General features: G+C 41.3%; 1 protein-coding gene across 1 annotated transcript in view; it reads right to left on the bottom strand.

Moving 5' to 3' along the window:
- The window catches only part of SYCP1 (synaptonemal complex protein 1), a 470,977-nt gene that overhangs the window by 162,999 nt on the left and 295,958 nt on the right, over positions 1 to 12,020 (bottom strand). Inside the window, exon 16 of the mRNA XM_088446296.1 lies at positions 3,646 to 3,762. Coding sequence (XP_088302422.1) covers positions 3,646 to 3,762 — 117 coding nt within the window. The remainder of the gene's footprint in view (positions 1 to 3,645; positions 3,763 to 12,020) is intronic.

Here is a 12,020-nt window from a genome sequence, read left to right as displayed (position 1 = left end):
CAAGGTTCCCGGCTGTGCTGAAAACTTTCTGAGTACGCACTGGAAGGTGGGCAGCTCAAGTAAAGCAAAGGCAGTTTGTGTAAGGGCCTCCAAATTGAATCTTTTTCCTGCCATCTCTTCAGATCTGTGTCCATTGGGAAGACGAAACAATGTTTCCTCCCTTCTGGGATGAAAATCCACTCCCAGCAGCAGGCATGGTGCTCAAGAATTCTCAAGAAAGACACAAAGTAAGACTTAAACCTTAAATCTGAAATGTTGCATTTGCTGCTCTGTTCCGCTTGTCCACATATCTGCTCTGGTTAAGTGGACAGTGGGTACAACTGCAGTTTGAAGGCCACTAACTAACTATATTTTTTAATGTCCCTGTACAGGTTGGGAAATGTTCATGTGAAAGCTTTGCAAAGGATTATTTTACAGTCAATTGTTTTGGAAAGCACTTTTCCTGGTCCCCTTCTGGGATGAAAATCCACTCCTAGTAGCAGAAACAGGCGCAGGATTCTCAAAAAACACACAATAAGACCTTAAATCGTAAATCTTGCACTTGTCCACATATCTGTGCAGGTTAAGTGGCAGTTTGGAGGCTACTAACAAACTATGTTTTTTTTAATGTCCCTTTACAGGTTGGGAAATTCTTTTGTAAGTGGAAGGTTTGCAAAGGATTATTTAACAGTCAATTGTTTTGGAAAGCACTACTAGAAGTCTTCCTGGTCCCCTTCTGAGGTGAAAAAATCCACTCCCAGCAGCAACAGCAGGCATGGTGCTCAGGTATTCTTCTGGGGCAAGGACTGATGTGAATGAGTCATTTTTTTTTTGTAAATGCCTCCCCTCCCTCATAAATTTACTTTGGAATTAAAAAATGAAATGAAATTTACTTCCAATCAACCCTTCCTGCCCCCCCTGCCTTCAACTACATACATGCGCTAACTCCCTCAGGCATCTCTTGAATAATAAAAACATTTGTTTCCTGATGTGCCATGTTGGTTGTTGAACTGCCACATCTTGTGCCGCCCACTGCTGCTGCTTAGCTTAGTCAGCCAGCTAGATTGGTATACATTTTGGGCCTAAACTGGATGAAAACAATATAGTGAGCTGTGAGGTGGTCAAAATTGACTGGAAACAAGTGGAAATAAATGTTATTGAGGTTAATAATACTGTAGGAACAAAAACAGGCCCAATTATGTGATTTTACCTGTTTTTTTTTTTTTTTAAATACAGATCCAAAACCAAAACCCCAAAACAAAACACGTAAGGGCGGTTTTGGCAAAACCAATCCAGATCCAAAACCAGGGGAGATACAGATCCAAAACCAAAACACAGGGTTCGTCGCACATCTCTAATAAATACTGGCTGGTTTTGCATGTAGCCTCCATATAATCTGCACAGCTTTATTTTTACACTGCAATTAAATGTCAGTTTGGACACACTCCTCCCAAATTTAAATCTCTCTGCACATTTTACATCTGCCCCACCTGCAATGCAGCATGTTTTCACCAAGATGATCAGTTACATGCTGTTTCTCACTCTATTCCCAAAGCTGAATCAGGCCCCTTGTCGGATATTGCCCTATTGTACTGGTTGAAAAGGGGCCACAATAACAGTTCAAGCTTCAGGGTCTCAAAAATGTATATCCAACACAGCATATAGTGTATAATTTTCTATACCTTGTGTTACAGTAAATAAAAACAATTATAAGACAAAAAACTAAGAAATCATTAAAAAACAAAAAAATAAAAATGTATTTAACAAGCACAATTCCTCTCTGTGAATGATGATGTTTAATAATATACTTGTAACTGAACATAAAATGCAGGATAATTCCTCCTGTGATTTATATTCCTATTGCTGTCATTTCATGTATTTGTCTATGCCCTACACCTTGCCTGGACTACATGTGGAATTCCCTGATTAGCCTACTAGCTCTTCTTTATCTGGTATAGCATACTGGGGCTTGTGGTTTCACAACACCTGGAGATCCACATTTATCTACACCTGCCCTACAGTTTTTGTTTATAAACAATCCCACTATAGGGGGGTATTCAATTTGGAGCGAAAAGTCCGGGCTTTCTGCATGCCGGACTTTTCGCATCACATCGGAGCTTTTGACGGGGATAAAGTATTCGGGCGCGTGCCCGCTTGTCCCTGTATTCAATTCCAGAAGCTGCGGAATCGGGACCCGGCGGAAAGGTAAGTATGGGAGGGAAAAATCAGGGAATTTTCGGGAAATCATCCAGGGACCCCCCTAATGATGTCTTGACATGGGGGATCACTATGAGTACCCTGTTTTGGCCTGCGGAAGGTAAGTAGGGTTTTTAAATAGCCACGGCAGGTGCATAAATGCGCCTGTGAAGAAGGGGTGAAGAATAGCACTTATTTTTTTTTTGCAAAAAAAAACTAGTTGCATCAAATTTGGGGTACATGAAAATGGGTGCAAGCATATTTTTAAGTCCCTAAAGTGCATTTTTAATATCCTTCAAAAATGCACCTGCCGCTACTACCCGCATTCTTCAAAACACCTGCCGCATACAAAGGGCCCCCCTCTGAATCAATTTTGCTGCTTTAAAACTTTGATCCTCTATTTTTTTTTTAAACCCCAAAATTAAACTACCTTTTATGGGGTGTCCTGAACGCTTTTTTAAAATATTTTTAAGGCAGAATACTTGTAGGGGTTTCTCCCAGGGGTGCAGGCTATTTTATTTAAGCCTGCACCCCTAAACCACTATTCTGCACTTTTTTCACCACCTATTCAGTGGTGAAAACTTATCCCCGGTTTTTTCCGAAGACTTTTAACACCGGCGAAAAGTCTTATGGGGATAATTAAAACAGGCGAAAATGACGTGTTTTGCCTCAAATTGAATACGGTTGAAAACGGGTTTTCGCCTCACACTGAATACGGCCCATAAATGTAAAATAATATAAAGTACTAGTAAATATATGGATACAGCTTCTCCGGGTCACCCCAGCTGCCTCAGCAGCTCCCCCCTATCCCCAACCCCTCCTGACCCTATATCCGTTCCCAGTCCTCTTCTCACTCATCGCTCGTGCACATCACACCTAACGTGCAAAGTCTCAATATTTAGCACCTTTAGCGCCTTCTAGTAGATAATAGCTAGAATCTGATTGGTTGCTATGGGCAACATCTCTACTTCTAAAAACCTGCACTTTAGAAATATAGCCATGTTTTTCTTTATCCCATTTGAGTCATCAAGAATACAAAATATCTTGAAAATTGGACCCTGATTTAAAGTAATTCATTATGCACAGTTGCGTGATGATCTAATTGAGACTGTTACCTTAATTGAGATTTGTACCCGCTCCCCCCTCTCAGCGCCCCTGTCCACAACTCTCGGAGTGACTCAGTCGCATCAGGTGTCATGCACCGTATGGCGTATAGACGCTAAGTGTATATTATAAGGACACATCTGTATCAGATATGTCCTGCATTAGGCAAGCTAACATAGGATACTGCAGTTAAAATTACATGCAATGGGTACTGAGGTCTGAAGCAATTTATCAAGTCTTTTCTGAGATTTGTTCCATTAGCTAACCCCTTCTTCAGATGGTTGCACAGGCGTAATAGTTAAGCTGGGTCCAAACCTAGAAGTAAAGAAATAATGTAATGCTTAAACCTACATTAAAAACATTTACCTGAAGATTTTCCTGATTATTTACAAGATCTTGCTCTTTCCTTAATAATATTTGGGTTTCTGACTTTTCCTTAGCTACTTGCTTCTCTAAGTCTTTTTGAACTTTTATAGCTTCTTCCTTATAAAATATATACAATAAAAGTAATGAGACACATGATTTACTTATTTGCTATACTGCTAAAAAGAACATATGGAGTCTGATTCAGAGGTGCAATCTATGTCGATTTTTTTTTTATAGGTACCCCTATAGATTACTTCAGATACTAGGTGAGTATGTATGTTAGAATAAAATGTAACTTTTACGGTGTATGTTGTTTTTTTTTCATATTGCTTTGGTTGTGGAACTACAAGTACCAGCGGCCCCTTAATGCCCCGCATGCGGGGTATTTGTGGTTCTCCTAATACCAGCATGCGTGAGAGGCTGCTGGTATGTGTAGTTCCACAACTAAAGATAATATTTAACCATTTATTTTACACTAAACACTAACCCGGGACCCACCGCCCTAGGGTGCCGGGGATAGCTCCGGGCTATCAGCCTAAGACAGGGGTGCCCTAGAGAGGGGGACCCCTTCATTGGAGCAGTCCCCAACTCCCCAGGGATCCCTGGCCTGGGCTGACTAGCGGTCTGGGCTGATGCTGCGGCTGGGGGGCCCGGACTGGCTGGCAAGTCTGGGGTTGGTTATGCTTTTGGGGGGGGGGGGGGCCCTATGTCATTTTTCATCAAACATGTAACACTTTTTTTACAGGTTCAATACACAAGCAGCCTTCACATATTTCACTGATATGGGCAGGCTGCTTTCTCAGGTGAGTTTTGCAGAGAGAAAACACGGCAATCTCGAGTAGGTAATCTCATCTAAACTCTCCTCTAAACTCGCAAATTGGGGGAAAAAAACTCAATCTGTTTCACCATCAAAAAGCTCACTTTTAGCTAAACTCACTTCATAGCAAATTTGCGAGTTTTAAAAGGGAAAACTCTCCAAAGTTTTGGTGAAGTAAAGTGAGTTTAAAAACTGAAGAACTCGACCAAACTCGATTATTAGTAAATGTACCCCTTAGTGTACATAAGAAGACTAAATGAAAAGCGTACTAAGAATGTTTATCCAAATATTTATTTTCTTTGCTTTATTCCTGAATAACAGAACATGTTTTGTGAGATTAACTAACAGATATTTAGCATTATTAGGTGCTCATTGTCTAAAGAATTGACAGTGTGTCATTACTCAACTGACAATCACTGCTCCCTACTACTCATGCTGCTGTATCTATAGTAAATAGTTGCTGCTTTTAAACAAAATTCTCCAAGCATTCAATGGTACTACTAGCCATGACATCTTCACCTTATTTAAAAGCTGTGCTGTGTTAGTTATGTTTTCAAGTGATTGTATTTCAATCTGCACATATAAATGAAGCAAAATTCAATTCTCAATTCAATATCAATAACACTATAATGGAAAGGTTCAGCGTCATAGGCAATCGAAGAGGGGTTTCCGGTTGCTTGGAAACCCCCTTCAGTAGCCCACACCATGATGACCACAATAGCATATAATACTAAAGTTGCATGTTATTAAGATTCCCTCAGTATCACAAATGAAATAATTAGCACCACCTATTGATCTTTTAAAATGTGTCAGACAGTAATGAATATACATGTGCACCAACTAGGAGATCTGGAAAAAATTTACTGTTAGGGGAGCACTGATATAGACCATCTATAGGGTCAATTATTAATACTGTATAATAATACACTATCCAGTAAATAAGGGGACCAATCTGTACATCTATCTCCACAGCAGTGCAAGGTTCTTTTTCTGCCCCCCCCCCCCCCCCCCTGATTCCCGAACTTGCTCAAATGATCTGGAATGGAGCACACATGTGAAATAAAAGCATCCAGCACAGACAAGATGGCCCTACTTCCGCATATAATGGTATACTGTGATTACTGGTCCTGTATATGTCAGAATTATTTCATACCTTTGTATGACATATATTATAGCTGGTTAAGTGTTGATTATGCCCTCTTCAAGGACTGGCCACACTTGCTTTAAAAGCAAGTATTTGGAAACCCCTCTATAGAAATCCTGCGTTTCCCACTGAGCGTGGGGTTCATCATGAAAATGCAGAGCCAGCCCTAGGTATAGGCATTATAGGCAAATGCCTAGGGCATCCCGATTCCCAAGCCTAAGGTCAGCGTCAGAGTGGGACAATGGCTACCATGATTGGAGCTTAGCTCCGATCAGGCAGAGGTCAACCACAGCCGCTCCTCCTACGAGCCTTTGCGGAGCACGTGAGTCACACCGCAACAATGTTGTGCAGAGAAAGGTGTTGGATGAGGCCAGGGCTGCTGTGCTGGGAGAGGGGTGCTGGATGAGGGGGAAGCAATTGGGAAGCCGACTGCCTATATACCGGCAGCCGGCTTCCCGACTGTCTTATCCCGGCAAGGGTGAAATGCCGGGCGTCTAGATGTAGATGCCCGCATTTCCCCGACGCCGGGCATCACGATCGTAGTGATGCCGGGCGCCGCGAGCGGACAGCCGCAGGGGGGGAGGGTTAGGTTTAGGGCTCCCGGGGGGGACTTAGGGTTAGGCACCCCCCGGGAGGGTTAGGCTAGGGGGAGGGAAGGTTAGGCACCCCCGGGGGGGACTTAGGGTTAGGCACCCCCGGGGGGGACTTAGGGTTAGGCACCCCCCGGGGGACTTAGGTTTAGTTAGCGGGGAAGGGGATGGTTAGGGTTAGGCACTTAGAGGGGGGATTAGGGTTAGGCACTTGGGGGGGAAGTTAGGGTTAGGCACCCCTAAGGAGGGTTAGGGGGGTTAGGATAGTGGATACTTACCTATCCACGATCGGGATTTCTAGCGCTGTCGGGCTTCTGCTGCATTGCACTCTGCTCCTGTCGGGCTGCCGCTGACGGGAATCGAACTGCCGGCCATGCAGCCGGCGGTATTTCATACCCATTCAGGATGAGGCCAGGGCTGCTGTGCTGGGAGAGGGATGCTGTGCAGGGATACGGGTGCTGGATGAGGCCAGGGGTGTGGCATTAGAATGCATACATAGTTCAAAAGCAATGTGATATATTATATTTGCCATCCGTGTATAAACACTAAAATTGGTGGCGGGATTATCTGCTAGGAGGTACCTGCCAAAATCTTGTCTAGGGTACCAAATTGGTTAGGGTAAGCTCTGTGAAAATGTCAACCAACCTAAATGGCCCAATACATCAGATGGACATGTCGCTGATTCCCCGATCCGACAGGAACTGCCGATCCGCCAGTTGGAAATACTGATCAGGAGCCATCGATAACAGCCGATCCGTCAGGGAATCGTTGAAATTCTTCTTAGAAATCCTGGATTTATTACTCAGTGCAGAGCCCATGTGATTTCTATTTAAACAATGTGGTCACATACCATGTTGCACCACAAATCTAGGAATGGTGAGTGCCGTGGATTGGGGCTTTTTGTTTATTATGATTATTTTTTATAATTAATCATTTTTGTGATCACATTTTCTCATGCACACCTTTTAACTAGTTATTTAACTTGTGTCAGCTGTTTTCCTAGGTGCTTTGCAACAGGTGTGCTTGGTAACTGTCTCACATTTAAAAGCAAAGTTGCTGTGAGCTTTAAACCTTGATAGCATACCCTGAGTTTAACACTAATGTGATGGCTATGTCCATGTTATAATTCTGAGCAATAGAGTAGGGACTTGCAGTAAAGTGGGGTCCCGTGACGGGGGCTGCAAGCTTAAATGCATTGATCAATTCATGAACCAAAACTCCACTGTTCATTATGTTTATTACTATTATTATTGTTAGCTATTATGGTGAGTGCAGAGCCCCTGTTATTTCTATTTAAACAATGTGGTCACATACCATGTTGCACCCCAAATCTAGGAACGGTGAGTGCCATGGATTGGTGCTTTTTATATATATATATAAAAAAGAAGAAATAAAAGGCGCACTCTGTGAGTAAAAATGATAACAAAAACCTTTACTCATATTTGCTCACATACATCAAAGCAGCATTTAATTAGCGGGACCGCACCTGCTCCCGGATCACGCTGGCTCCAAAAACAGTCAGTTTCACGGAGACCTCCGGGTCTCCGACCAGATTTAAACACGGCACTCGACGTCACCACGTCTGCATCCTGCTACAAACCATGCCCAACACGTTTTGTCCTAATGGACTTCAGTGTGGCTTAACCTCGGGCATCCGGGTTTTTATATCTGTTTGCCCATAGTTTAGAAAAATCAGTTGGAGTCTTTGTTCTGTAATAAGGATAAAGATCTGCTGTATGTGAAATTCTTGTCACTTGAATTCATTAGATGACACTTTTATTTCCATGTACTAATCTCTTGCATTACACACTTTAGTTTATTGCCGCGTCTGCGTCCATAACATTGAAATATTTTTTTTTGTTTATTAAGTCTTCAGGAGTTTCTGGATAAAAAATTTTGTACCTGTGTTCAAAGATCAGCAAATCTGAAGCAGGCTAAGCACTATAAGTTACTGTACTCTTTGAATTGCTACTATTGCAAGTGTCCCCTCAAGAATGACATTAAACTGTAGGGTCATTCCATGTCAGTTCAACCAGGGGTGTCCACCACCCATCTCAGATTTCTACGAAATTTTTTTACTTGAGAGGATGCCAAGACAACTATTTCTGCCAAATATCTTGACTGTCTGACAATTAGTTTAATAAATATAGATTTTTAAATTTATTAAATTATTTACTAATCGTGGCTTCTTTATCCAGTTTATTTGAAATATCACGGGTGTTTATTAAGGAATCACCATGAAATTTTAACCCCTAAGGTAACTTTTCCCCCCGAATCCAAAAATCAAAACCAAATTACTTTATTAGCCTCATCTTTTGCGTTTCGGCAAAAATGCACGTTTTTCGAATAGAATTAAAAACACTAGGTTCCATCAACATTAGGGATCCCATTTGTTTGGAGGTGCTTAAAAAGGTAAACATTACTACCACACAAAAAAATCAGCAGGGTACTCTGTTTAATAGTGGAGGAAAAAATAATGAAGTTAATGTTCGATTACTGTTGTACCGTATACATAATTAACACAAGAAATCGTGACATTTAAAACCTTTAACATAAGTTGAGTCCATAACTGAAGTTGAGTCAACAATCTAATTTTTCCCTTGTTTGGAACTTGTAACGATCTGTAATTTTCCTTAAAGTGTCAACAGAAAGTGTATACTGCCTTCCAGTACTTCCTTGGATAGTAGGCACTTCCGTTACACAGAGGACGTGAATAAAACAAAAAACACTTATAATCTCTTAAAGGCCAGGACAGCACATTTGTTGATGAGTTTTGTTTCATGAAGTTTACCAACACATCTTGTTCCTCATCATTACATTAAATGATATACCCAATGTACCAGATGTTATCATACACTGCTGCTATGTATATTCCAGGTTGCAGATCAGTTTTGTCTACATTTTCTGTGACTGTGGTCATAGTGACACTAACTCTGGTTCCTGCTATCCTCATGTCGTCTGATGACAATCGATATACTAACAGGCCGAAATCTGTGATGAGAATGTGTTCCTGTCACAGTCTTTGCTGTTTTTAGATGGCTATGCAGCTTGGCTTTGCAGTCTTGTATTTCGTTTTGTGACACGTAAAAAAACAATATGCCATGTACATTTTCATTTGCCCAGCTATACAGGTCCAAAAGGTGTCAAGATGTGATGGGTTTCCACTGCTCGCAGACTGGTGCGTGTGGCTAGACGTTTAACTGTCCCTCCAATGCCATCACACGGACTCTTACCATGAGATGTGTCAAAAAAATTCCATTCTGCTTGAATGTTGAAGTCATCCTTATGGAAGCATGAGTTCAAAAAGTTTTTGCAGTTCTTGTATTGTGCACTAGCACCATCACTAAAGTAGTAAACATACTCCAATTTTGGTAATAGTTTCGCTAAGTGTTTCATAACTAACTGTTTTTTGAGTAGCTAGTAATATGGCAGTCCGTATTTAAAAGACTACCAAATGTGCACTTTGAATGAGCAGCTGCCATGATTGACTATCTTTCTGTGTCTACCTCTCTCTCTCTGGAAAGTTTCAATTTTGGTTTCTCTAAAGAGAATACCCTTCCCATCAATTTTAGTTAAGTTTCATTTTCTGTATGCGAGTTTTATCAGATTGCCTCAGTTTAGTTGACTTTTTTGGTATGGTTTTTAACAATGTGTAAATTATGTATGCGGTACACAAGTAATCAAGCGTCAGCTTGATGATTTTTTCTCCACTATGAAACAGAGTACCCTGCTGATTTTTTTTGTAGTAGTAACATATACCTTTTTTAAGCACCCCCAAAAAAATAGGATCGAAGGAACCTAGCGTTTTTAATTCTTTTTGAAAAACGTGCGTTTTTGCTGTAACGTAAATTATTTAATAAATTGAAAAATCAATATTTAATCAACTAATTGATTTTATATGCTTATTAATATTATCACTGTGATGTACTATGCGGCTTTTAGATTGAATATATACATACAGTGCATCCGGAAAGTATTCACAGCACTCTTTTTCCACATTTTGTTATGCTACAGAATTATTCCAAAATGGAATAAATTAATTTTTGTCCTCAAAATTCTACACACAATACCCCATAATGACAACATGTAAAAAGTTTTTTTGAGATAATTGCTAATTTAATTTAAAAAAAAAACTAAGAAATCACATGTACAGTACATAAGTATTCACAGCCTTTGCCATGAAGCTCAAAATTGAGCTCAGGTGTATCCTGTTTCCACTGATCATCCTTGAGATGTTCCTACAGCTTAATTGGAGTCCACCTGTGGTAAATTCAGTTGGTTGGACATTATTTTGAAAGGCATACACCTGTCTATATAAGGTCCCACACTTGACAGTGCATGTCAGAGCACAAAACCAAGCATGAAGTCCAAGGAATTGTCTGTAGACCTCTGAGACAGGGTTGTCTCGAGGCACAAATCTGGGGAGGGGTACAGAAAAATGTCTGCTGCTTTGAAGGTCCAAATGAGCACAGTGGCCTCCATCATCTGTAAATGGAATTCAGAACCACCAGGACTCTTCCTAGAGTTGGCTGGCCATCTAAACTGAGTGATCGGGGGAGAAGGGAGGTGACCAAGAACCCGATTGTCACTCTGTCAGAGCTACAGCATTCCTCTGTGGAGAAAGGAGAGCCTTCCAGAAGGACAACAATCTATGCAGCAATCCACCAATCAGGCGTGTATGGTAGAGTGGCCAGACGGAAGCCACTCTTTAGTAAAAAGCGCATGGCAGCCCATCTGTAGTTTGCCAAAATGCCCCTGAAGGACTCCCAGACCATGAGAAACAAAATTCTCTGGTCTGATGGGACAAAGATTGAACTCTATGGCGTGAATGCCAGGCGTTATGTTTGGAGGAAACCAGGCACCGCTCATCACCAAGCCAATACCATCCCTACAGTGAAGCATGGTGGTGGCGTCATGCTGTGGGGAAGTTTATCAGAGGCACAAACTGGGAGACTAGTCAGGATAGAGGGAAAGATGAATGAAGCAATGTACAGGGACATCCTGGATGAAAACCTGCTCCAGAGCGCTCGACCACAGACTGGGGCGACGTTCATCTTTCAGCAGGACAATGACCCTAAGCACACAGCCAAGATATCAAAGGAGTGGCTTCAGGACAACTCTGTGAATGTCCTTGAGTGGCCCAGCCAGAGCCCAGACTTGAATCCAATTGAACATCTCTGAAGAGATCTGCAAATGGCTGTGCAGCAGCGCTTCCCATCCAACTTGATGGAGCTTCAAAGAGGAATGGGCGAAACTGCCCAAAGTTGGTGTGCCAAGCTTGTGGCATCATATTCAAAAAGACTTGAGGCTGTAATTGCTGCCAAAGGTGCATCAACAAAGTATTGAGCAAAGGCTGTGAATACTTATGTACATGTGATTTCTTAGTTTTTTCTTTTAATTACATTTGCAAAAATCTAAAAAAAAACTTTTTACACGTCATTATGGGGTATTGTGTGGAGAATTTTGAGGACAAAAATGAATTTATTCCATTTCTGAATAAGGCTGTTAACATAACAAAATGTGGAAAAAATGAAGCGCTGTGAATACTTTCCGGATGCACTATGTATGTATATATATATATATATATACACAGTATATATATATATTATATTGGTCAATGATGTTGTTAGCTCCACCTATAGCAACTGCAAAAGCAGGCCCAGGAAGTGTCTACAGGTCACATGTAAGCTGACGCCAGGTGCAGAGGTGATACTTTACATTCAGCTACCACATCATAACAATGTGGACAATTGCAGATTTAGCAGACTGAACTAGAAACTATTATTGGCATGCACATAGCTAAACAACCACTTCCTGGGTGGGT

This window comes from Taudactylus pleione, unplaced genomic scaffold, assembly GCF_031769625.1.
Source record: "Taudactylus pleione unplaced genomic scaffold, aTauple2 ptg000396l, whole genome shotgun sequence".
Classification (NCBI taxonomy): domain Eukaryota; kingdom Metazoa; phylum Chordata; class Amphibia; order Anura; family Myobatrachidae; genus Taudactylus; species Taudactylus pleione.
The sequence above is the reverse complement of the archived record's forward strand: the minus strand, read 5'-3'. Positions and strand labels throughout refer to the sequence as shown.